Source organism: Manis pentadactyla, chromosome 14, assembly GCF_030020395.1.
Source record: "Manis pentadactyla isolate mManPen7 chromosome 14, mManPen7.hap1, whole genome shotgun sequence".
Taxonomy (NCBI): domain Eukaryota; kingdom Metazoa; phylum Chordata; class Mammalia; order Pholidota; family Manidae; genus Manis; species Manis pentadactyla.
The window spans coordinates 76757376-76784955 of record NC_080032.1 but is presented as its reverse complement, the minus strand read 5'-3'; the positions used below and the strand labels follow the sequence as shown (position 1 = coordinate 76784955).

At 37.2% G+C, this 27580-nt stretch overlaps 1 protein-coding gene across 2 annotated transcripts in view; it reads right to left on the bottom strand.

The window, feature by feature from the left end:
* The window catches only part of PDE3A (phosphodiesterase 3A), a 314743-nt gene that overhangs the window by 28382 nt on the left and 258781 nt on the right, over positions 1-27580 (bottom strand). For both annotated transcript variants that reach the window (XM_036889380.2, XM_036889381.2), the window contains 4 exons: positions 10218-10437; positions 7047-7132; positions 4533-4687; positions 2996-3133 (listed from right to left, as the gene is read on the bottom strand). In XM_036889380.2, coding sequence (XP_036745275.2) covers positions 2996-3133; positions 4533-4687; positions 7047-7132; positions 10218-10437 — 599 coding nt within the window. The remainder of the gene's footprint in view (positions 1-2995; positions 3134-4532; positions 4688-7046; positions 7133-10217; positions 10438-27580) is intronic.

Sequence of the window (27580 nt, the reverse complement as noted above, 5' to 3'; positions counted from 1 at the left end):
CTATAAAACATTTAATAAGTGAGATACCTGTTCTACATAGTCTATATATTATTTACACATAATTAATCCTCACAGCACCTTATGAGAAAGGTACTGTTAATTATTAACATTTGAAAGCAGAAGAAAAAACTGAGGCACAGAGAAGTTGAGTGATTTGTCCAAGATCACACAGCTGACATATTCCTAGGTAGAAAGACAGACATGATCAGCCGGGGAAGGTGAAGACAAGGTTCAAGGAAAAAACTGTCAGTTAGGGGGTCCCCCTTGAAGACAACAAAGGCTTTGTGGGAAGATAACAACCTTGCCTATTGAGACCAGGCTAAACCAGTCCCAACCAGATCACAATGCAGTCACAATGGAATAAAACTAAGAACTGCCAAAACAACACACTTTATCATAATTTCATTAAAATAAAATTGCAGTTTTGCTTCCCACCCCTCTGCTCTCCCCAACCTCCATGGGCTTTTCTGTTTGCATTTTGGGAAAAGGCATATGCACCAAGAGGAATGTGTGTATAACTAGAACTGTCAATCAAATGACCTCACCTTGTCAATCAAAGAGGCACCTCCTAGCCAGGACGCGATTCAAGAGACCTTCCCCTTCAAGATGGGGGCCTTTGTCTACCTTGACTCTGGCCCACTCCTCCCTTGGAGTACATTCAAATAAAACTTTCCCTCTGCTTCGCTATTGTGTCTCTGCCTTTCAATTCTTTGTTTCGATGGGAACAAGAACTAAGAACAAACACCCCGCAGCATTATCAGAAGCAGAATTCAAGCCAAGCATTTTGGCTTCAGATTTTGCACTCTTAACTGCTTCAAATCCTACTACCAGTATATGAAAAATAATAGTGTCAGGATTGAAAATAACTAAAGTGTTTTCTATTAATCTTTAAAACATTTGAAACATGAATTGAAAAATTAAGCAACAGGATCGTTCAGTGTATGATTTTACAATAGAAGACTTTTCACCAAGAAGCTGTTAGAAACAGCCACCAACGATCCAAAACTCGTACCTAAAGACACCGTGACCCAGCTAAATACTGTGGAACTGAAAAAACTAAGCACTATTCCAAAGTCTGAATGCTGTCCTTTTAAATTTGTTAAAATAAACATGATAATCATCAAAAGGGCAGACAGTGTACTGAGACAGAGAAGCCGTTTCCATTGCACATGTCTCTTTAAAAATCTTTTGAAGTGAGACTTTTTTTCTGTGTAGTTTCAGCCAAAAGGTGATTGCTTGGACTGTTCAAGTTAATTCATTTCAGCTGTCCTGAAGTCTTACTTAAGGTGAAAAAAATACGCCTTTCTTTCACACAGTGAAAATTTCATGACTTTTGTGCTTATAAACTCAGAGCAAAAAACCCCATAAAGTTCTACTTAGCAAGGCAATTGAAGCTGTGTTTTCTTGAAAGTTCATGTTTTGTAAACTGGAAAAATCAATAGTGACATAATAAGGATCATGTAGTTATGTGTTTATTTTTGAAAGAGGACAGGAAAAAAAAGCTAACGGTGATGAATTTTGTCCAAATCTAATTGTTAATGATTGCTTATCTTTCTACTGTGTACTCATACCCATGACTCTCAGAAAACATTTTGTGGCAAAGCTGGTCAAGTTTCACCCTGCCGCTCCCAGAAGTTCAAGGGGAACTGTATGCCTGCAACAGTATTTGCTACACTGTCAGCTGGGCTGTAAAACTGACTGCCTATAATAACCTTGCTTAGACTGCACATTCAGAGCGTTTGAAGATATCAGAAGTGAATATGTTTTTACGGCAGTGCTAGCAGGGGGTGGTTTTGGCGGCTGAAAAGCAGTTGAAATGAAGTTAAGAAGCTTGGATTTCCAATATGGATATATCTGCATTCAAAACACAGGTCCAATATTTACTATATATCTTTGGATGAACAGTATATCCCCTTTTCAAGCCTCAGTTTCTTCTTAAAATTGAGATTTTTAAAAAATACCTGCATCAGACTTGCTGAGAAGATTAGATTGTAGAGTTTTGCATAATATATCAAACACAAACAATGTGAGATTTTTCTCTCCATACAAGGGAACACACCCTCCAGGAGAAGAGAAACGAGACCTCCCCCTCACTGATCACATCTTATGGCACCATTACAGGCATATTTCCAGGTAAAATCATTCCCTCAGAGTTGTCATTTGCAATGGGTTGCAGAAAAGCAGGATACAACACCTCCCAGGTGGAGCCCTGAGACATTAGGCTAAGGTGGATGGGATGGAAATGGCTGCCATTAAACCTGTCCTCAAGATCAGCTAGCACAAAAGACACTGCTTAGCACTGAGGAGAAAGGAAGAGAACAGACTGTTAACTCCTAGTACAAATGCAAGGGCTTCCATTCTAGTCCACCAACACAGTCCCACCAACACAGTCCTGGTCAGAACAGAGTCCAGTGGAGTTTACATGTTATGTAGACCTTGTAATTATTTTAAGCTTTATAATACATCAATTATTTTAGCATACTTCTCTTGTATGTAGCAAGTGGACCTGTCATTATTTTGATACATATTTCCCTACTAGAATGGGAGTTCCTTTAAGTCAGGGGCATATTTTTCTTCTTGAAGACTAGACTTAGTACTTCGTGTTTGTAGAACTCAACAACAGAGGAAAAGACCCCTCTCTCTTCTTCAACACCTTTCTTCTTTTGAGGGACTGTGTCATCTTTTCTTCTGTTGAATTCTATGACTTTTAGGTCACTTCTCCATCTTGCTTGTGTATCCCCTGCCTCCCTTCACTGTCAGATTTTACTGCACATGTACAGATTTTAACTGCAGCATAGGGTATTCTACTCTCTTGAAATTCTTTTTTTAACCTACCACCAAGGAATCTACAGAATGTTGCGTACTAACATTTCCTTTCTCCACCCAATCCCAATACCCACCTCCAGTGTCAAGCACCTACATAGCTTTAACCAACCAAGGAATTGTTTTTTCTACATTTAAAGTCATACGTCATAAGTATGAATGCATTTCTTACCTGACTAAGAATACGGCCACATTTCCTTCCTATTTTTTCCACTAAATCAAAAATCGGGAAATTCCAAGTATTTAGCTGCTCCATAATTGGGTCCAAGTTGTCCATGACGAGAGGTTCAGGAGCAAGCATTGGTTTGTCCTGCAAGGAAGATGAACTATCTTTAGTTCATGCAGTTTTTCTACTAGCAATTCCTGTTTTGATAAGTTCAATTCAACAACAAAGTTTACCTGAAATAAATGACTTAACACTTCAGGGTGAATGAGGGATCTTCAAAAAAAATCAAGATGAACAAGACACTGACCCCAACGTAAAAGGAGAAAAGGTCCTAAAGCTGTTTTGGGCCATGAATTTTGTATAGTTACAAGCCTGCTTATTCCTCATTTATACATATTATAGCAAAAAAATGGACTTTTTCTGATGTTAACAGCTTTTTCATCTACCATGGAGTTCTTTAGTAAAGATTCAAGGACTTCAGATCACTTTGAAATTGTATGTAAAATCTATCTCTTTTTTATCTATCTCTGTTTATGTAAGTTTTTCTGGGACAAGAGTTCCTGGATTGCACTGGACTCCCCCTAAAAAATCTATGTGTCAGGAAGAGGAGTTAATCACCCCTATTGTAATTGATTGAATTTGTATTATTGCTTCAAAATCAGCATTAATCCTGCCAAAGGACAAGTACCACATTTTCAGCGATTTTAATTTAATTCATGTGATTAAATCAAAGGATTCCAAAGGAACATGCACCATGTAAATGTAAAGATATTTTATAACTGGTCCCAAGTGAGGACATCTCTTAAGAGTTCATTTACCAGAAATGTAGAAAATAACAATAATGATGATAAGGAGACCTAAATTATTTTACCTGACATTCTCTTTGATTTAAAGTATAAATGGTAGATCAAAGAAAAATGACAATAGCAGCTATTGATAATCACATGACAGTCAACTATTTTCTACTATTTGCTGTGTCTTCAAAACTAACCTGACTCAAATGTATGCTTTTATCCTCTTTAAGTGGATCTCTTTAAACACACAACATAAGCTATCACTAAAGGATAAAAAGGTTAGCAAATGTTGACATAAACTTGTTTTAATGTAACAAGGAAATAAATATTGGCCCACTTTCTAAATCAAGGAGCTTTTAGAAATAAATTGCAGAAACTCTAAGACAAATAACAATTTCACAGTTATTGACTGGTATTTGTAAAATATTGTTTTACTGAATGAAACAATTCACTTTTCCTACACGTATTTAGATTAGGCTGAGAAATATCTGTAGTCATTTGTGAAGATGAATAATTATGTTTTTAATCACTAAGTAATAGAATCATTAAGAGATCAATAAGACTTGGACAGGGAAAATTTATATTGATATAAATAGGCAGGGCTATAATGCACTATGATCCAAATGGGATACATCTTTAAAACCTAATGATTCAGGAATCTATTTATAAGCCAATCTTTGTAATATGAGCCAATTTCTCGAGTAAATGATGGAGTTAAGTCATGACTGAGTTAAGTAACGCGGGGCTACCAGGAATATCATGGTCTCAGACGTGTAGGTGCTGCAAGCCGATGTTTTCCTAGGAGGCTCTCTTATGCACTCAGTCTCGTCTTCATTCTGTACAATGTCACTGCTGTCACTGTTGTTATTGGTTTCATAATCAGAGGTAACCTGAGCAGTGTCATCTGCAATTGAAAGAGAAACTTATTATGAAAACTGCAAAGGAATAGGGGTCGCTTTTAAGCAAATATTCCCAAAATGCACATGGTAATAAAGCATTTAGAAACAGACTGCTTTCACAAGCTCATCCACCAAGGATTCAGAATCATAGGAAGGGAGAAAGCATATATTTTTAACCCAATAAAGTAGAATTATCTATGACTTACATGACCTGCATCAATTCTTCCATACTACTGCTTCGATCAGCAGTTCATACCTTTACAAAGTCCCATGGTTGCACATTTCTTTCACCTTTATGCATCGCCCAACACTCTAACCCACCAAGTAGCTGATTAAAACATGCACTCTAGAAGTGGCAGATGGGTGGAAGAAATTGCGTTAACACCCAAAACAAAGTGACCTGGAGAACACAGGACAATAGCACGTGCTTAAGAGACCAGGAGATCCACTGTGTCCAAACGCCACCCCACGGAATCTGTGGTTTCCTTTCTTACCTGCCTCCCTTCACTGTCTCGCATTTCAGTCAGCTCTCACCTGTGCTAAACTAGAGGCCCAATCAGGTAATACCAAGTGTCTGTAGAATACGCTCCTGGGGCGAAGACCTTGTGAAGCTTTCTATAACTGAGTAAGGTGCCTGACTGCAGTTTCCTGAGTACATGTTCTGAGCTGGAGACCACTGCAAGCACTTCATGTGTTCTGACACACTGAGACCTCTCTACAATCCTCGGAGACAGGATATCCGTCCTATTGCACTGCTACTATCCTTGCTTCGCAGACAGGAAACTGAGGCACAGAAAGGATAAGTGAATTGCCCAAGGCACACAGCTGTAAATTTTACCACCCAAATGTGAACTGGCAAAGTCTGACCCTTATCCCTATGTATCTTTACTTCTGATGAAGTTTAGTTGTTTTTTCTTTTACAGTTATTGCTCTCCACGTTCTACAGTATCTTTACCTTCCCTCAAAGCACAAAGATATCTTCCTGTGTTTTCTTTCAGAAGCTTTACTGTTTTAGCTTTGACATTTAGGTCTATGTTTTTAATCTCAGAATAATGTTTGATATGGTGTGAAGTAGGGGGTGAAAGTCATTTTTTCACCAACCCAATGGATTGCTTTGGCATTTTTGTTGAAAATTAAATGATCATGTAGGTATGGGTCTAACATGGGGCTTTCTACCTTTGTCAGCTTGATCTATTTGCTGATTCTTACACCAGCACCACACTGTCTGGTTTAAGTCTTAAAGTCAGGTGATGTATTTCTTCTAACTTTGCCCTCCTTTTTCAAGATAACTTTAGATATTCTAGGTTTGTGTCCTCATACATTTACCAACTGAATCGTCTTAAGTTTCTAGTGAATAATGGTTGTTGTTAGGTAGCTTATTCCAATCAGGAGCATCTTGTAGGACTTTTCCAAGGACCCATCTTTCTTCTATCTTTTTCACACAACTGCTCCTACATTAGCATCAGACACAGTATGCAAATGTAAGTGACAAGTTTCAATCCCAGAATTTATTAAAACAAAAATAAAAAAGCACTCTCAGAGGCCTCAGCTCTATGTGAGAGCACAAAGGTGATAAGGGAACGCTTCCCTTATTCTACAAAGTCAGAGAGGATCAGAGACACAGAGAAAGGAATATTCTGAGTCATATAATGGCCACACAGAGAATTCTTTTGATTTTTTTTTCCTTGCCTATGTCCCCTGACCTTTGTACATTTCCACTACACTATCCTCACAGGCAAATAATCAATATTTGTTAAGTATGCATCAATAAATGATGAAACTGATAATTAAGGATACATTTTAAGTAACTCTATCACCCTAACATCTGTGGTCCACAGAAGCCATTTTTTTCTACCTTGTAATCTTTCAGCACGAACAAAAGCAAGTCCCTAGTGTTGCAGCAATAAAAATAAAATAATAATTATTGTAGTAATTATTAGCAGCAAACAGTAACTTACAGTGACCCAGATACTGGAAGCGGTTTATAATGTTTAAAGCAATTTAATTCTAACAACAATCCTGTTTGGTAGGTTCTATTATTGTCTTTATTTGTAAATGAAGTAACAGAGGCACAGAGATTACAAACTAGTAGGTAGCCAAACTGGGATATACGTCAGGATGCAATGTCTGTGTTCTTACCCTCACCATAATCCTGCCTCAAAGAGAAACATCTTGACAGTTTTGCAATAAAATTTTAACCACAATGAACTCTAGCGGGCAGGATTATGGATGATTTTGACTTCCTTCATTGTCTTTTTAAATTTGTAATCTCAAAAATAAGGAACATTAGTCACCTTTATGAACAGGAAAAAAAAAAACTAAGCGATTTCCATCTTGAGGAACAGAATTCAGACAGAGAATTACCTGGTCTGCCTGGGGTCTGAATGGTTGCACCACTTCTTTCCAGGGACCCATCAGCAGGACTGCCTTGGGAATATGGTCTGCCACAGCTGAGAAATATTGGAATAGCTGTAAGTATAGCCTCTCTGTTCAAAAAAGCATAGGCTTACACCATCCATGTGTACATTAAGACAGATTAGAATAATCAAGTATTTCTACCTTTGACTGTGATGGGAAAAATTCATTTTGTTTTATACATGGATGCTGACATGCAGTATATTGTTTTCTTTTTTTGTGAGGGCATGATAAATACAAAGGATCAGAAACTTCATTTCACTCACATTTTCCTCCATGATCTAGACCCGATTTGATGTGAAACAACTGGCAAAATTTTGTTACATTATTTAGAAAATCCGGGGATGGTCTGGCACCTACTGGTAGTAGTGATTTTGGAGGCACTGATATGCATTTGGTCAAAGTATCTTCCCCAGTGAAAGCCCTTGTGCCCACTTAAAAGCCTCATTATTAGATTTATTTCTATGGGTGAAGATATTTTATGTCCAAAGAGCCCTTTGAGAAAAGATTGCATATGTGAAAACAGAATGATGGTATGTTATTTCTTACCTCAAAATAAGATTTTTTTCAGACTGATCAGTCACCTGTTAAGTCCTTAAGGAAATGAACAAAGTAGAGGTACATTCTGAAGAACAGTGAATGTAAAATTGACTGCATAGGGTGCTATTTGAGGAAAACAGACCAAGGGGATAAGGTGAGTAACTGAGAAAAATCCAAGTATTTGAGAGGTGGACAGGACTCTTTAACAGAGGAAGTTGGAGGATGTAGGATACTTTTGCTTAACAGTTTTGACTGTTGGTTTGTAATTTAACCACAGATTACTCATTCTAAAGGGAAAAGAAATGAGTGATATCTGATAAGCTAATCTATTAAATGTCTCATCGTTTTTTCCTCCTGAATCGTGCTCACATGTGCAGTAGAGATAAGCATTTTTCCATTAGGGAGTGTTTTTATCCTTAGTAAATTTATTTTTCAACTCTTGAATGTAAGTTGACAAGCTTCACATGCAAAATACTTCTAATTATGAAATCCCATCAGTTTGATTTAGGGAATCAAAAGAAATGACAGGACCAAAAGGAAAAAAAAAATGATGCAGATAATGGGCTTACATTCTTGGATGAAACTCAGTAGCAGCAGAGTTTATTAGTTTCAAAATTTTTCATTGCAAGATAATATTTAAAAGGAACATTTAAATTAGCAGTTCAAATGTACTACCTCTTATGCCAAAAAAACAGCTTGTTGCATAGACACTATAGCAGCCAAGAGACTGAGATTCAACGCCAAACTTTTTGAGTTCAGCAGGGGAAACCACAATAATTAGTCGTGTGTTTCTGGAGCTCTCTGATCTGAGTCTACATGGGTGGCTGCCTTGAAGGCAATAATAAAACATGGTTTGAATTATGGATTATAAAGCCCAAACAAATAAAACACACATTACTGGATTTATAAACATTACTAAAGAAGTAGGCAGTGAAATTCCCTTGTTTTTCTCTAAAACTTCTTTTATAAAAATCCTATTATATTATTCCTAAGAATAATAATAATAAAAAAAAGACTGTGATGAGAAAAGCTATGTGAGTGGTAGATCTTTTCTGAATATCTCTCCTTTCTTTAGGAGCAACTTATTTTCCACAAGTATGAAGCCCACAGTAGGAGATTCTCCTTAGAAATTTGTGGAAGCCGATGTCCTTGACACTAATTATTCCACTGGATTTCATCTGGGCTTAGAATGCATACCACAAAAAAAATGGTTCTTAAGGTTGTTCCACCAAATACTAGCTCCTTGGGCAATTATTGGGTGTTAACCTAAAGAAATAGGTTCTGTGGTCAAATAAATTTGGCTTTCTTTTTGCAGGACTTCTCAGAACCTTTAATAAAGTAATGTGTGTTGTGTATCACCAAGAGAGAAATATGTCATGTCTGTTTTACCACAGACCATACCTTTTGTGTGTGTCTTTGAGGGAAGACCAAATTAATATGCTACAGAAATTAGTTTAATTAGTTTATTAAAAAAAGCTATCAGAGAGGATACCAGAATAACTTTTGGAGGGTAGAAAAACTTTTTACTCTGGCCCTAATCAAACAAACAAATAAAAAGGATTTTCCCTTTTAGCATATTTATAAAGAGAAAAGGAGTAAAAAATACAGGCTACAAAAAGAAACACAACATTCATTTAACTTTTTCAGTTTATGAACAAAGTAGTGAAAATGAAATCTGTGAGGCTTAAAACTGAATATATTGATCAAATCTGAGACTGTGAAACAACATATTTGTAATGATATCAGTAGGCCAACACATAATTCACTCAAATGCTTGGCCTCATTGACCTTAGAAAAGAAATAGCATTTTATTTAAGGCACTCTCATGATTATACTTAGTTGAAAAACACCAAGCTCTTTTCTACTTAAAAAAAATATTGTAATGCCTTAAGATCAACTATTCAAGATCAAGTCATTATTGAAGAACAGGAATATGTTAACCAGTAAGAGGGGGTATTTATTTGTTAGTGATGGTGTTGAAGAAATAGATTACTTTTGCTATGCTAGGCCCTTTTTTCTCATCTTCTGTGAAAAAAACAGCACTTTGTATTCTATTTCAATATGTTAAAGCAGTACAGCGATTGCTTAACTGCATAGAGACCCAAATGAATCCAGTCATAATGTACCATGTGTTATTGGCACATCTTTAAAGTGTTAAAAATGAGAATTGCAAAGTTAAGATGAAATGCCTTTAAAATTAATATAAAATCCTCCCTGGAGAACAAATAAGAAATATTCCAACACAATATGAGATTATATTAAATTACATGATAGGACTTTTTAATTATATATTCTGTGCATTGTCCATCAGTAAGCAGATGAAATATAAAACTGATTATTTTATATCATCTCTGAAGATGGACTGTACGGACTCTAAACTTTTTATTAATAGAAAACCTCTGAAAAGTTAAGTTTCTATTATAGCCTATTCAACATAAATCACATTACCCAATACTTCTTAGCCACATAGTTTAACAAACCCACACATAGCTACACAGTGGCTTCGGGGTGAGTGTTCCTAAGAGGAAAACTAGTATTAGTTTGATTATTAATCTCCAGTTAACAGTATCAAATCCTTACCTGCTACATATAACAGGTGGAGTGAGGATCTGAGGAGAGAGGTCAGGGGCACTTTGAGTATAAGTTAAGGCCCTGTGAGAACTTAGGCGTTGCTTGGCAGTTGCGTCTGAAGATTCTGGAAACTGGACTGCAGAAACTTTGCTGATGGGGCTGCTGGTAGGAGTCCCTTGGAGGGGTGAGGAGCAGGGTGAGGACAGAGGTGAGATTTTAGCCAGGGCACCTGAAGAAGAACAAGAGTTATTATTAAGTCACTAGGTAAAATGTCTTTGAAATTCCAAATTGCGACTCAGGCATCACCTTGGACTCCTCTTTACTCAACAAGGACCACGTGTAAGTACTCAGGCCGTGGGGCTGGCCAACTCCGCACGCCACCATCCGGAGACGGGGTGTAGAGTGTGGGCCTCTCCACAGTATGCAACGCGGGGGAAGAATCATGATGAAAACATCAGTAGCAAGTTGGCAAATCCAGCTAAAGCCCTGGTGTCCTGGAGTAACTTCGGGACCGAAAGATACTATTTTTCTCTCCCATTTTTGTGTCGTCTTGTCCTGACAAGATGATAGTCTTTAATGGCAACAGCATAGTCTATTGTTTTACACATTAACGTACCTGCGGCAGGGTCTGGCAGGTATCAGATGCTTAAGATACGTGGATTAAGAAGCTAAAGTTTTTATTAACCATCCATGTTCTCAGAGAAACTACATTTGTATGTGAAACAGTACTTTGTCCAGGATAATTTCTGAAGAAAACATTAAAAAAGGTAATACGATCCACCGCAGATCAAACAATCAGGCCTCAAGCTTAAATTTTAAGTGTGAGTATTTGTGCCAAACTGTGTTTACTCTTCAAGCGTGCAAGTGTTGCAGAACACGGGCCTAGGTTTCAAAGTGCTGATGTCTGAGTACAGGGACGATGTGCTCTGAAGTTCTTCTCTCCCAGCCATACAGAAGGCAGCCTGCACTTAGCATTGAAGAGAAGAGAGAAGTAACTTCTGAATAACTACCTGCTTACTGTTTTTCCTGATTTTATGGCTGAACAGCCGACTGTAAAGCAAAGGAAATGAAATCACATTTAAAGTTGTTTTCTATTTCTCACCACTCCAGGGAAATGTACAGCCAGCAGCTGTCACATCATCAAATAATGTGTGTGTGAACTGGCATCTGGCTTCGCTGTGCTTCCAACGTCCAGTTCTCTCGAAAGTTTCACGTGTCACACCCAAAGGTTTCCTAGTCCACTGTAAGCAACGTTAAAGCTTGCTGAAAGGCTTTTGTAATTTCTAACATTCTTATTGGCACCGTTATTTCTTTTGTTTTGTTTTAAAGGATGATTTCTCTCTTTCTTTGATTACATGTGGGGGCTGGCAACCCCTCCTAGTCATTTTCTCAATGTTTCTATTGATTCATTCCTGATCAACAGATTAATCCTCTGCCTTTATACTTAAATGAAACCACAGAGACCCAGAGAGGTTAAATAACCTTCCCAGGGTCACAGTGCTAGTAAGCAGGAGAAAATGGTATGAGCCCAGCTATTCTTAATAAAATGTGCTTTTTTTTGTTTTGGCCCGTGCTTCCATCTGAGACCGCCCAAGGAGGAAGAAAAAGTCATCATCTACTAGATAGTAACTGTATGGCTTTTTTTTACAATGACAGGCCTTGCAGTTTTTATTTTTATTTGTATTGGAAAGATTTAGCTATTTCACCAAAGATAATGTCAAGCTTTCACATTGCATAATATCCTCAATTTTAATATTATCTCTAATATTTTACAATTAGATTTTATTTTTTGAAATAAAGAAATAAAATTTTCACCAAGCTCCAAATCCCCTCCCAGTTCTCCATTGCAATTAATGTTATTGTATTTAGTCATATTATTACACATATGTGTGCTCTGATGTAAAAATGGTTGAAAAGGGCTAGTTTAATTTAGACTATCTGTTAGACTACAGCCGAGTCTCCAGATAACTTTAGGAAAGTAGTGTAACCATTAAGGTGCTGAATGGTGGTATGACCAAGGTTTTACATATTTACAACATATTTACAGACAGTAAGAATCCCAACAATTTCTTCATTTAACAACTATTGATTATGTGAAACTGAGAAACGGAAACCTCATTTGAAATGGAGACAGGTGACCAGAAGGGGGAGCTCTCACACCCACCGCTGCTGCTTGTCAATTTCAGGCCCCACTGGAAGAAGCCACTATTCATTATGCCCGCAGATTTTGTCTTTGCCCAGCAAAAGCCCAACTAATGAGATACTGTCATAACTCAGCCAATGAAAAGCCACTATAATCCAAACTCCAATGGGCTTGCTTATAACCCTTTCCCAGCTCTCCACTTGCCTCTATAAAAGCACATTCCTCTCTGTTCTCTGGACTAGCCTAGTGTTTGCCATAGTGGGCATGTTCTGAAGTGCAATTCCTCCACTACTCCCAAATAAACCCATTTCACTGGTTAAATAACTGGCTTTTTTATTTTTCAGGTTGACCTTATTTAGTGTCAGGGAAGTGGTGGGATCCAGAGTAGACCCCCAACAACTCCAAGGATGCTAAGCAAACAGGTGCTGGGACCCACTGAGGCCATCGAGCTCACTGCTTTGTCCCTAACCCTGGAGCTTGAGGGCTAAGTTTTCTCCTGGACTCCAGCCTTGTTCTCTTTGCATCTTGGGCTCTCTACGATTTACTCAGGATCTGCTCTAAGTCTTTGTCCCTTCTGAGAGTACTCATTTGGCCTTTGGTGCAATTCCTTTCTGGATCTGGAGTATTCCTACTGGAGCTGTGTGCAGGCCTCTGGTCTGATTCCTTTTGGAACCAAGTTGTTCTTGTTGGAGTTGTACTGTTCAGGAATTTTTCTTTACGCTTTAGAGAAAAACATTGAAGAGATAGGAACCCAGTCATCAAAATGCTTTTAGGGTGCCCCTCCTTCAGGGACCCTTGCTGATATTATGTTTAAAAACCATGGTCCCTCCTCACACATATTCTTAAATAAATGGACCAACTTGACTAAAGATAATTTAGTGATTTAATAGCCTTTATGAAGGACTTTTGATCTCTTCAAGCTGTTTTTCTCAAAACTAAATTAGAAACCCATGGCTCCAAAATTAAAAAAAAAAAAGTAACAGAATAGAATATCTATTTTAATTGGCACGCAGAAACCTCTGAAAGATTTCAAGATTCCAAAATAGTTTCACTGACAGATTCATTGCAAAAGGCAATAAAATTTTCATGACTAATCTAAACACAATTATTAAGAACCAGTGAGCTAAATAACTTTATGTAAGTAATATCAAAGTTTATAAATGAACTTTTCAGTGATATTTATATCTACTTAAATAGTTTCCCAAAATCTTAGTGACTTAAAACCTTAGAGCTCTGCTAAGTTAAATTAGATGATGGATATCATCATAAACTATCTAGATCATTTCCAAATAAGGTAAAATACTAAAATATTAATTACTGAACATAGGTTTATCTACATTTGAATTCTTATTACAGAGAAACTAAAGAACATTTGGATGTGTTAGAGCTACATGGAAAAATTGAAAAGGCATATAGTTCTCGAAATTATGAAATGTATTCATAAATTTGTCAATCTAAAGCATGCTAATGTAACAGTTAATAATTGCTTACTTCTTAGTTTTCGCTAGAAATTAAGATTCCTAAGACTTAAGAATTCTAATAAATATAATTAAGAACTACCAGAAATAATAAGGGAAATACCTCTGTATCCAAGGAAAGTAGGCTCTGTGTTTTTAGTAAGAGAAAATATGAGGAATGGAGATGAACTTTTGGTTGAGGGAAAAGAAAGTAATTTTGTCCTAAAGTGAGGCTGGTTGGTTAAAGCAGGAAAAAAAATCTGGATATAGAAAAGAAAGTTGTACGTTTGTGGAAAGTAATCTTGGGAGTGGAATTCTATGCACAAACTAAATGAATTTAAAAGGTGCTTTTTAAAAAACAAGCCTTAATAATATACTTATGTAAAACTGTACCTTAATTTTCTTTTTCTGCTGAAAGGACAAGTTTTCTCAAATTGATGGTGTCTTCTTAAAACTAAATTGTAAGCAAAGGTTTGTCTTTACCTTTTAAGTGATATTTTTATCAAAATAATTTTCTGTGTTTGCTGACTTTATCAGATCTTTGACTGCTTAAACCTAGTCTTATAGATATTAAAAGAGCTATATTTTGCTCAGAATTATGTAACCTTCTATATTTGCCTATGAAATCTTTGGCTGTCACTGTGGTTAAATGTATAAGCAACCTATGATCCTATTTGACCAAGTGTTTTGAAATCTTCTGATATGTTTTACAAACTTCCCCACAATTCCAATTCTAAGTCTTTTTGACTTTGAAGTAAATTTGATATACAAGATAATCTGGAGGGTCCCTGTAACCTCTTGAAAGATTTGTTCTCTTTCCTGATAAAAGAGCAATATTAAACTAATTAGGCTAATTCGGTATGTAAATTACATGGGAAGCACTGTCAGGTAAGTGATGATATAAACCTTAGATTATATTGCACAGGTGAATATGAATGTGAATGTTCTAGAATTCTAGTACATCCTGGTATAGCGTTTTTAGTCATAATTCTAGCTATTATCTTAAATGTTACATCACAAAAAGAAACAAATTCCCTTGTCAATTGCATTATATTGAACTTGTATCAGATCTTTAACAATGAACATCTGCAAGTCTTTCCATAGACAGCTTTTGTTTTAATCTGATGCTTTTCAAATCTGTTTCACCTTCAAGGGCAGACTTTTGACAAATACAGGTTTCCGATAAGTTTAAGATCATAAAACTTAACTGAATAAAAATTTCCAGAACTAGTGGAAAAAAATGAATTCAAACAGAAAAAGCATGTATTACATAGGATTGAATGAACTAATAAGTATGATCATGATTTTTGTGACTTTTTGAAATTTGAATCACTGCTGGTTCCTTGATTTTTTTTTTTTTTAGATTTAAGGAAACTTTCTGAGGCTATGACTTACAGTAACTTGGTGAAGTATATCTTTATAAACAAATCCTTTACTTTTTCTCCTTACTGGATCCTTCCAGAATTCAGAAACTCTTGAGTATTCTTTTTCATAGCAATACAGTTAGTTATTGGCATAGGTTCAATAAGAATCTATTCTTCTTGTAACAGGACACATTGAAAACATAGACTATATAACCAAGGCTTTCACTGATATGGTCTTTCAGGTAAATCTGATAGCCCATCTTAAGCTTGGCTTTGTGGCCTCAGAGGTTCTTTGAATCTCAGGTTTCTTCATGAAAAGTTCCAACAAAACAGTCTTAAAAAGAATTTATATGTTCAATTACTATTCTTGCATCACTTATGTGAATAATCAGGCCAAGTTTAATGCAAACAAATTAGTTTTACTGTGATTACCTTTGGTTAAAAAAGGGGGATAATTAGAAAAATTATATTTGCTCTTGTGCCTTTATTAGATTCTAATACTATAAACTATCTTTGAGATGTTGTTATATACCACCTGTTAACTGGACTGGATACTTAATTCTTGTAGCTTCCTCAAATATCTGGCTTTGATTCTCCAAACTGATGGTCCTAGTTTTCTCCCTTCTGATTTGAAATCACTATGACAAAAGACTGCCCTTGAGTCTCCTTGGAAGGGGCTATGCAAGGTCTTCCTTATTTACCCAAATGGCCGCCAAATTTCAGGGACTTGAGCCCTGAGTTTACGTACAGATGACGAAGGCTCCATCTGACATGTGGTCCTGTACAGATGCTGAAGCCCTCTGAATCAAATTGACAAATAAGAGAAGCACCTGATATCAAGGTAGATTGCTTCCTCCCAAGAGAGACAAATCAAGACTTTCAACTTTAAACATGAAACCCTCTCTTCTTTTCTTTTTTCCTTTACTCTGGCATTGGTATGGAAAGATAAAGCCATCATCTGTATTTCCCTGGCCACTGCTAAGGGGGGGTTAACCTTTTTGACTGTTGTTTCTTGTCACCAAAAACGCCAATGTGTTCATTATGTTGGAGACCTTTGGTCTTACTGTAACCAATCTCTCTTACGACCCATTCCCCTGCTCTCAGGGGAAACACAAATCGACCAACTCCTCATTGAAAGGCCTTTAGAAAAGACTCCTTTAGGATGGGATTGAACATTACAGAATGTCAATCAATTTTTCTGATCCCTGGCTTGAAACATGCAATCAGAAAATTCCAGCTAATATATAACCAGACTTTAGCTGGAGTCCTCCGCTCTCCACCTTTCATTTTTATTTGCAGTGAATGGCAGTGAATGGCATTTGCCATTGTCATATGAATGTTTAGACAGCTGGCTAATTTGAGGTCAGTGCTTATCGGGATGTTTAATTGTTCCTGTCAACATCCATAATAAATCAGAACCCTCCCATTGGTCTGACCCATTAAACCTCTATAGCCACCTTAAATAGAAACTTCCAGGAGGCATACATGACTCTGGGTTTGCCTTCATCGGAAGAGCCTTCCTCCCCTGGGTCAGAGTGAGTACCAAAAAGGCATGATCAGAAATGTCCTGCTAACTAACATGAGGAGAGGCAGCCAATCTACAGCTGAATAAGTAGCAGCCCAATAACACTTGCCTGACTCTTTGGCTGAAGTAGTTTTGGACAATCATGTACATTAGCCCTTGATAACCTATTTGCTGAATAAGGAGATTTGTAATGATAGCAAATACCACCTGTTGTATATGGAAATATGCCTCTGGGGAGTTAGAAGTTTAATCGCACAAGATCAGAGAACAAGCCTGCGGCTTACTACAAATTTCACCTAACAACCCCCAGTCTTTTGACCTATTTGGATGGTTACCTTCAGGGCTAGGCTCCTGGTTTAGAACCATTATACAAATTAGATTTGTTACATTTTCTTTGATCTTGCTTAGGATACCTTTTAAATCTTTTACCTGTTGCCTGTCAAACCTTTGTAGAAATGAAGCACCAGTAGGACGATGCTAGAGATTATCTCCAATGCTTATGACCTTCATAAGATACAGACTTTAGATAAGAGATGCCTGAGAGTTCTCCCTCTAACCTGCTTTGTCACTCAAATGTAGCCTGAATGACTTCCAACGGATACTATGCGCTTTCCCTCTGACATGGGACGTGACAACCAGGAAAGTCCCTTCCTGGCACAGAGGGACAAAACCCCTGCGTATGGAATACCTGACTTGATCAGCAATGCTTTTGGAGAAAGATCTTGATCAAAAGGAGAAAATGTGAAACTGATTAAAGGAAACCTCACTGAAATGGAGTCAGCAGGGAGAGCTCTCACACCCTGGCACTTGTCCTTAGTTACAGACCCCAAAGGAAGAACCGAGTCTGTACTTAACTACAGTAGCAGGAAGAAGAAAGATTTTCCCCTGGTCCAGCAGTAACCCACGTAATAAGAGACTGCCTGAAGCAACTTAACTGATGAGCAGCCGCTACACTTCAAACACCCAGTTTGCTCTGTAAAACAGTTTATAAGAGCCCCTCCCAACTCCCCCTTTCCTCTGGAAAACAGCATTCTCCTTTGTTCAGCGGACTGGCCCATGGTTTGCCATAGTCTGCATGTCCCTCATCGCAATTCCGCTGGTCCTGAATAAACCCATTTCACTGGTAAAAATTACTGGCTGTTTTATTTTTAAGGTCAACAATGGCGTGCCAAGTTCCAGGGATGAAGGATGCACTAATGAACAACAACAAAATCTTGCTCTCATGGAGCTTCTATTCTTTTGGGGGAGACAAAAATCAAAAACAGAAGAGGAAGAAGAGGAGAAGGAAAGAAAAAAAAGGGGAAAGAGGAAAAAGGAAAAAGAAGGGAGGAAGAAGAGGAAAAGAAGAAAATCAGGTAGTTATTTTAAGTGATATGAAGAAAAACAGATGATAGAGGACAGAGGAGGATAGAAACACCCTAAGGGTAAAATTTGAACAGAACGTTAATGAAATAAGGAAGACGTTTAGACAGGTACTGGGGAAAGCATTTTCCAGACAGACAGACTGATCAGAGGGTCAGTCAGGAGGTCAAAAGTAGACGCAGACTAGTTCATACTCGCCATGCACAAGTAGTAAGCATGACCCACAGCTTTGCTCATCTGCAGAACCAAGCTGGAAGTGCCCTCTGCCCAGAGAACCTGAGGGGTGCAGATCCATCTCAAACTGGGAGGTGCAGCATGCGTCAAATGATTTTTGCCAGCCCTACAGCCCAGTCTGCTCCTGCCCAAGCAAAGAGCTGAATCACAGCTGCCCCCTGTGGAGAATGTGATCTGGCCCCATCTGACCAGAAGGGATGGTGACAATACCTGGAAGCAGTGTGGCTCAGAGGACCTTGAGCACAGACGTAGTGGGGGCAGAGCTGACTGTCTGCAGAGCAAAGCCAGTATTGGGCATGGAGCTTTCCCAGGCTGTGCACAGGCAAGGGGATTTATTCACAGCCAAGGCTGAGGGCAGCTCCTGACCCCTCCGAACTGGTGATCCTGTTTGGGAAACTGAGAATAGCCTGGAGTGGCCCCTCCCACTCCTGCCCAGGTAAAGGAGCTGAGACAACCCTACCCACTGTGAAGACTGTCTTCCAGCCCCATGTGACCAGAAGGTCTGGCAACAATGCCTAGAAACTGATAACAAAATTGACTCAGTAGTCAAAAATCTCCTGATGAAGAAAAGCCTAAGACCAAATAGCTTCACTGCTAAATTTTATCAAAGATTAAAAGAATTAATACCAACCCTTTCCAAACACTTGCAAAAAAAATGAATGAGGAGGGATCACTCCCAAACTCATTTTAGGAGGCCAGCATTACCCTGATACCAAAATCAGAAAAACACACTACTAGCAAAGAAAACTACAGGCCAACATCCCTGGTAAATACACAAGCAAGAATTATCAATAAAATACTAGCAAACCAAATTCAGGAGCCCAATAAAAGGATCACACACCATGATCAAGTGGGATTTATCCCTGGGATGGAAAAGGATGGTTCAATATATGCAAATCAATCAATGTGATATACCACATTAATAGGATAAAAGAAAAAATCATATGATCATATCAAAAGATGCAGAAAAAGAATCTGACAAAATGCAACATCCATTTTGATAAAAATCCTTAACAAATTAGGTATAGAAGGAACATATCTCAACGTAATAAAGGCAACATATAACAAGCCCACAGCTAACATCATACTCAATGCTGAAAGGTTGAAAACTTTTCCTCTAAGATCTGCAGCAAGAAAAGGATGTCTACTCTCACCACTCCTGTTTAACAATGTATTGTAAGTCCTAGCTAGAGCAGCCAGGTAAAGAAAAGAAATACAAGGTATGAGAATTGGAAAAGAAGAGAAAAAATAGTCTGTATTTGCAGGTAACCTGATTTTATATACAGAAAATCCTAAAGACTCAACCAAAAACTATCATATCTAATCAATGAATTCAGTAAAGCTGCAGGATACAAAATTAACATAAAAAATCAACAGTGTTTTTACATGCTAGCAATAAATTTTCTGAAAAAGGAAAAAAGAAATTGTTCCTATTTATAACAGCATCAAAAACAACAAAAGACTTAGGAATAAACTTAACTAAGGAGATGAAAGACCTCTTCTCTTGAAACTACAAGACATTGATGAAAGAGATCAAAGAAGACACAAATACATGGCCAAAGTTCTTAGTGTACATGGATTGGAAGAATTAATATTGTTAAAAGGTCAATGCTACCAAAAGTCATCTATAGATTCAATGCAATCCCTATCAAGGTTCCAATGGCATTTTTTTTTTACAGAAATAGAGAAATAGAAAATACACTTCTAAAACCAGAAAAAAAGACCCCGAACAGCCAAAGAAATTCTGAAAAAGTACAGAGGGAGGCCTCATATTTCCTGATGTCAAGCTATACTACAAAGGCTGTAGTCATCAAAACAGTATGGAACTGGCACAAAAACAAATAGTCCCATGAAACAGGTTAAAAGTCCATACATAAACCCAAGCATATGCGGTCAGCAAACATTTGACAAGGGAGCCAAGAATACTCAGTGGTGAAAAGACAGTCTTTTCAATAAATGGTGGTAGGATAATTGGACATTCATATGTAAAAGAATGAAACAGGACCCATATCTTACACCATTCACTTACACTTAACTTGTAATGGATTAAATACTTCAGTGTAAGACCTGAAACCATAAAACCCCCAGAAGAAAACAGAAATAAAATTCCTTGACATGGGTCTTGGTAATGGTTTTTTGGATATGAGACCTGAAGTATAAGCAACAAAATAAAAAATAAACACGTGGGACTACATCAAATTGAAAAACTTCTGCATAGCAAAAGAAACCATCTACAAAGTGAAAAAGAAAATGTGCATAATGGAAGAAAATATTTGTAAATAATTTATCTGATGAGGGGTTACTATTCAAAACATATCAAGCACACACACAACTCAAAAGCAAAAAAACAAATAACCCAATTCAAAATGAGCCAAGGACCTTAATAAACATTTCTCCAAAGAAGATATAGGAAGGGCCAACGAGAACATGAAAAGATCCTCAACATCACTAGTCACTATAGAAGTGTAAATTAATCCACAGTGAGATAACATCTCAAGCCTGTTAGAATGGCCACCATCAAAAAGACAAGAGATAACATCTCTAGATGTGGAGAAAAGGAAACCCTTGTACACTGTTGGTGGGATTGTAACGTGGTACAGCCGCTACAGGAAACCAGTATGAAGGACCCTAAAATAATTTAAAATAGAATGATCATAGATTCAGCAATTCCATTTCTGGGAATACATCCAAAGGAAACAAAAACACTGACTTGAAAAGATATCTGCACCACCACGTTCACAGCAGAATTATTAACAATAGCCAAGACACAGCAACATCCTAAGTGCCATCAATGGATGAATGATAGGAAGTTGTGGTGTGTGTGTATATATATTGTGTATATTACATATACACACACACACACACATACACGCATGCAATGGAATATCATTCAGCCATCAAAGATGAAGAAATCCTACCATTTGTGTGACAGCTTGGATGGATGTTGAAGGCATTTTGCTTAGTGAAACAGATCAGACAAAGACAAATACCATACGATCTCACTTACACATGGAATCTAAGAAAAACATACACAAAAACCACACTCAAAGAAAAAAAGAGACCAGACTCGCAGTTGCAGTTACTAGAGTTGGAGGGCGTGGGAAGGAGGCATTGGAGGAAGGTGGCCAGAAGGCAGACATTTCCAGTTACGTGATAAATAAGTACTAGAGATGTAATGTACAATATGATGACTGTAGCTAACACTGCTGTATAATATACAGGAAAGTTATTGAGAGAGTAAATCCTGAGTTCTCATCAGAAGGAGAACATTAAAAATTTTTTTTCTTTCTTTTCTTCTTATTGTATGTATATGAGAAGATGGATATTAGCTGAACGTATTTTAGTAGTCATTTCATAATATATTTGAATCAAACCATCATTTTGCACACCTTTAACTCATACAGTGATGTATGTCAGTTACTTCTCAATAAAACTGGGGAGAAAAAGCCATAATGTTTTTATTCTGAAGGTGAAAAGATAAAGGTATAACATCTACATTTCCTTCTTCCCCCAAACCAAACTACTGCTTCTTTCCGTGTACATTATGATCATTTACTTAAAGTTTTAAAAACAGAAAGGATGGGGAATGCTGGAGGAAATGGGCACATATTTACATATATTATTTTTAAAATAGATGGAGAGATAATAAATACAGATAATAAGCAAATACTCTTTCTCTGTAGAAAGGATAAGACTACAAATAAAATTACTTCAGACATAGAACAGGATATGGGGGAAATGGGAGAAATTCCTTGCTTACAAGTCTTTTAAGAAAAGATTATTCTCTAAGATATTTTAATAGTAATTATGTCTAAAGTTAGAGGGATGAACTTTGACCTCTGAAGTCTCATCCAATTTTATATAACACACCACTCACACATTTATACACACACATACATGTGTACACATAGGTGAAGGGATTCAGATAAATATGCATTCTGTCAAATATACTTATCTTCATTTTATATTTGAATAATTTTAAGATGCTCCAGGAAAAAGACATAGCTCATGAAGTATAAATTTTTGAATGATTCAAACTGCCCTAATATAAATACTTAAAATTCAAACATTTTAAAATGAGAATCTGTCTTCAAAAAATTCTAAAATACCAACACCTCTGAGCAATTCACTCTTTAATTTCTCCTTTTTGAGATCATGAGAAAATCTGTGTCAAGACACAAGGAGCTTTGGGCAATCAAAGAGAAATGATAAACAATACTGGAGGGAAATTATTTAAGTGAATCCATCTGTTTTGTGTTGTAAAACTCTCAGTTTAATTTTAATTGAACAAAATAGGCACCAGCATGTCTGATAAATACATGCCTCTTTTCCATAGCCACAGGAAAACAGACAACCTTTTTTCCAAAACAGAAAGCATATCTAAAACACAGAGAAGGCAAAAAAAAAAAAAAAAAATCACAATACCATAATTAAAGTTCTCTTTCATTTCTAATTTTCTATAGAGAAAACGCAGTGTAACTTTTAGGTGTAGAGAGATCTGCAATCATTGTAACAAGGTTATAAGAATCATAAAAAGCTAGGTAGGAAGGGAATACGGCAAAGTGCAATAAGTATGAATTAGAGGAATTTTAAAAGCAGAATGACATAACGGCAGCTCTACATTGTCAGTGACTCATAATAGAAAAGCAAGATAGAAAATACAAATTATTTAAATCTGTTTTTATGTTTTAATCAAAGGACTCCTGTGTGATTTTATCCATTTATTTTCTATTAGTAGCTGCATAATTACAGGTGTGTTTCAACTATTTAAAAATGCTGATTGATTGAAATAGAGGACACACTATTTATTTGATTTGGGTAAAGAACAGATTTCATTAGTCCCCTCTGACCCAGGTCGTTTGTCTTTATTGTTTCTAGTCCCTGTGTCATGCTTGCATCCTCCTATCTCTTTTGCCTACTGCTTCTTTTTTTTTTTTTTTTTTTTAGATAATTATTTTTTATTGAAGGGTAGTTGACACACAGTATTACATTACATTAGTTTCAGGTGTACAACACAGTGATTCAACATTTATATACATGATAATTCTAAGTACCAGCTATCACCATACCAAGTTGTTACAATATTTTGACTATATTCCTTATGCTATACATTACATCCCGGTTGCTTATTTATTTTACAATTGGAAGTGTGTACTTTTTCTTGGTTGTTGTTGTTAGGGCATCTCTCATATTTATTGATCAAATGGTTGTTAACAACAATAAAATTCTGTATAGGGGAGTCAATGCTCAATGCACAATCATTAATCCACCCCAAGCCTAATTTTCGTCAGTCTCCAATCTTCTGAAGCATAACGAACAAGTTCTTACATGGAGAACAAATTCTTACATAGTGAATAAGTTACATGGTGAACAGTACAAGGGCAGTCATCACAGAAACTTTTGGTTTTGCTCATGCATTATGAACTATAAACAGTCAGTTCAAATATGAATACACATTTGATTTTTATACTTGATTTATATGTGGATACCACATTTCTCTCTTTATTATTTTTAATAAGATGCTGAAGTGGTAGGTAGATACAACATAAAGGTAGAAAACATAGTTTAGTGTTGTAAGAGAGCAAATGTAGATGATCAGGTGTGTGCCTGTAGACTATGTGTTAATCCAAGCTAGACAAGGGCAATAAAACATCCACATATGCAGAAGATTTCTCTCAGAACAGGGGGAGTGAGGTTCTAAGCCTCACCTCTGTTGATCCCCAATTTCTCACCTGATGACACCCCTGCGACTGTGCCTGTCTTAGGTTGTTCCTCCCTTGAGGAATCTTACCCGTCTCTGGCTAACCAGTCATCTTCCGGGGCCATACAGGGAAATGTTAAGTTGGTAAGTGAGAGAGAAGCCTTATTGTTTGAAATGGTTAGCTTTTTATTTCTTTGCATATTTATGCCCTGTGGCTTCTATGCCCAGCATTTGTCTTGAGGTATCTTTACCACTTGGAGGAGTTATGATACTCGGTAAATTTGATATGAGGCACGAATTCTATTTAAGAATTCGTTGTAATTAGGAAGGAAGAAGAAAAGCTATAGAAGTAGCAGGCGGGAGAAAACATGGGAAGATTGATTATTTCTTTGACATATCTTCTTGTAGAGTAACTTCAGCATGTATAGATTTTAAGCTACTACTTAAATTGCGCACACACATTAACATAATAGGAGTATAGTTACATAACCAAAGCATACCTGTAATTACCAGCCATCTCCAGTGAAACCAAGAAAACCAGTTAGGCACCCTAGGCATTTGTGAAAACTTATCAATGATATGATGGTTATTATATAACTGAATTTGAATAGTTTGAGAAAAATCAGACAAATTAAAACAACCCATTCCTGGGCACTGTTCACATCCCATATGTTCTTTTAACAGTAAATAGTCTGTAGTTGTAAGATTTTGGAGCGCTACAATTTGCACTTCTCCTAATTCTTGGTTGAGTTCCAACAGTATAGATCCAGTCAAATTTGTTGTTTTACTGTATGCACAGGCCAGTTTAGATATCTCCTTCATTCCCATGGCAAGTCCAGGAGCTGGTGGGATGAGTGCATCTACAGCTGTAGCAGTGCGTGGATCTTTGTTGGGGTTTTTTGATGATCATCTTCTGGCATGAGTCTTCCCGAGAGTGCTGATGTTGGAAGTTCTCTTTCATATCGTTTCTTAGTTCATTTTCGGGGTAGCCAAATTAGGCTTTGATCCTCTGTATAAACACAAACAGACCCTTTGCCTACACTTTTATATGTCCTTTATATCATTGTGTAGAACTCATTAGAGGTCACCACATAGGAACTGCATTTTTTTTTTTTAATCATTAATCTACACTTACATGACGAATACTTTGTTTACTAGGCTCTCCCCTATACCAGGTCCCCCCTATATACTCCTTTAGAGTCACTGTCCATCAGCGTAGCAACCTGTTGTAGAATCACTACTTGTCTTCTCTGTGTTGTACAGCCCTCCCCTTTCTTCCACCCCGCTATGGATGCTAATCTTAATACACCCCTACTTCTCCCCCCCTTATCCCTCCCTACCCACCCATCCTCCCCAGTCCCTTTCCCTTTGGTACCTGTTAGTCCATTCTTGAGTTCTCTGATTCTGCTGCTGTTTTGTTCCTTCAGTTTTTCCTTTGTTCTTATATTCCACAGATGAGTGAAATCATTTGGTATTTCTCTTTCTCTGCTTGGCTTGTTTCACTGAGCAAAATACCCTCCAGCTCCATCCATGTTGCTGCAAATGGTTGGATTTGCCCTTTTCTTATGGCTGAGTAGTATTCCATTGTGTATATGTACCACATCTTCTTTATCCATTCATCTATCGATGGACATTTAGGTTGCTTCCAATTCTTGGCTATTGTAAATAGTGCTGCGATAAACATAGGGGTGCACTGATCTTTCTCATACTTGATTGCTGCATTCTTAGGGTAAATTCCTAGGAGTGCAATTCCTGGGTCAAATGGTAAGTCTGTTTTGAGCATTTTGATGTACCTCCATACTGCTTTCCACAATGGTTGAACAAGTTTACATTCCCACCAGCAGTGTAGGAGGGTTCCCCTTTCTCCACAGCCTCGCCAACATTTGTTGTTGTTTGTCTTTTGGATGGCAGCCATCCTTACTGGTGTGAGGTGATACCTCATTGTAGTTTTAATTTGCATTTCTCTGATAATTAGCGATGTGGAGCATCTTTTCATGTGTCTGTTGGCCATCTGTATTTCTTTTTTGGAGAACCGTCTGTTCAGTTCCTTTGCCCATTTTTTAATTGGGTTATTTGTTTTTTGTTTGTTGAGGCGTGTGAGCTCTTTATATATTCTGGACGTCAAGCCTTTATCGGATGTGTCATTTTCAAAGATATTCTCCCATACTGTAGGGTTTCTTTTTGTTCTATTGATGGTGTCTTTTGCTGTACAGAAGCTTTTCAGCTTAATATAGTCCCACTTGTTCATTTTTGCTGTTGTTTTCCTTGCCCGGGGAGATATGTTCAAGAAGAGGTCACTCATGTTTATGTCTAAGAGGTTTGTGCCTATGTTTTCTTCCAAGAGTTTAATGGTTTCATGACTTACATTCAGGTCTTTGATCCATTTTGAGTTTACTTTTCTATATGGGGTTAGATGATGGTCCAGTTTCATTCTCCTACATGTAGCTGTCCAGTTTTGCCAGCACCACCTGTTGAAGAGACTGTCATTTCGCCATTGTATGTCCATGGCTCCTTTATCAAATATTAATTGACCATATATGTCTGAGTTAATGTCTGGATTCTCTAGTCTGTTCCATTGGTCTGTGGCTCTGTTCTTGTGCCAGTACCAAATTGTCTTGATTACTATGGCTTTATAATAGAGCTTGAAGTTGGGGAGTGAGATCCCCCCTACTTTATTCTTCTTTCTCAGGATTGCTTTGGCTATTCGGGGTCTTTGGTGGTTCCATATGAATTTTTGAATTATTTGATCCAGTTCATTGAAGAATGTTGCTGGTAGTTTCATAGGGATTGCATCAAATCTGTATATTGCTTTGGGCAGGATGGCCATTTTGACGATATTAATTCTTCCTAGCCATGAGCATGGGATGCGTTTCCATCTGTTAGTGTCCCCTTTAATTTCTTTTAAGAGTGACTTGTAGTTTTCAGAATATAAGTCTTTCACTTCTTTGGTTAGGTTTATTCCTAGGTATTTTATTTTTTTTGATGCAATTGTGAATGGAGTTGTTTTCCTGATTTCTCTTTCTGTTGGTTCATTGTTGGTATATAGGAAAGCCACAGATTTCTGTGTGTTGATTTTGTATCCTGCAACTTTGCTGTATTCCGATATCAGTTCTAGTAGTTTTGGCGTGGAGTCTTTAGGGTTTTTTATGTACAGTATCATGTCATCTGCAAATAGTGACAGTTTGACTTCTTCTTTGCCAATCTGGATTCCTTGTATTTTTTTGTTTTGTCTGATTGCCGTGGCTAGGACCTCTAGTACAATGTTAAATAACAGTGGGGAGAGTGGGCATCCCTGTCTAGTTCCCGATCTCAGCGGAAATGCTTTCAGCTTCTCGCTATTCAATATAATGTTGGCTGTGGGTTTTTCATAGATGGCCTTTATTATGTTGAGGTACTTGCCCTCTATTCCCATTTTGCTGAGAGTTTTTATCATGAATGGATGTTGAACTTTGTCAAATGCTTTTTCAGCATCTATGGAGATGATCATGTGGTTCTTGTCTTTCTTTTTGTTGATGTGGTGGATGATATTGATGGACTTTCGAATGTTGTGCCATCCTTGCATCCCTGGGATGAATCCCACTTGGTC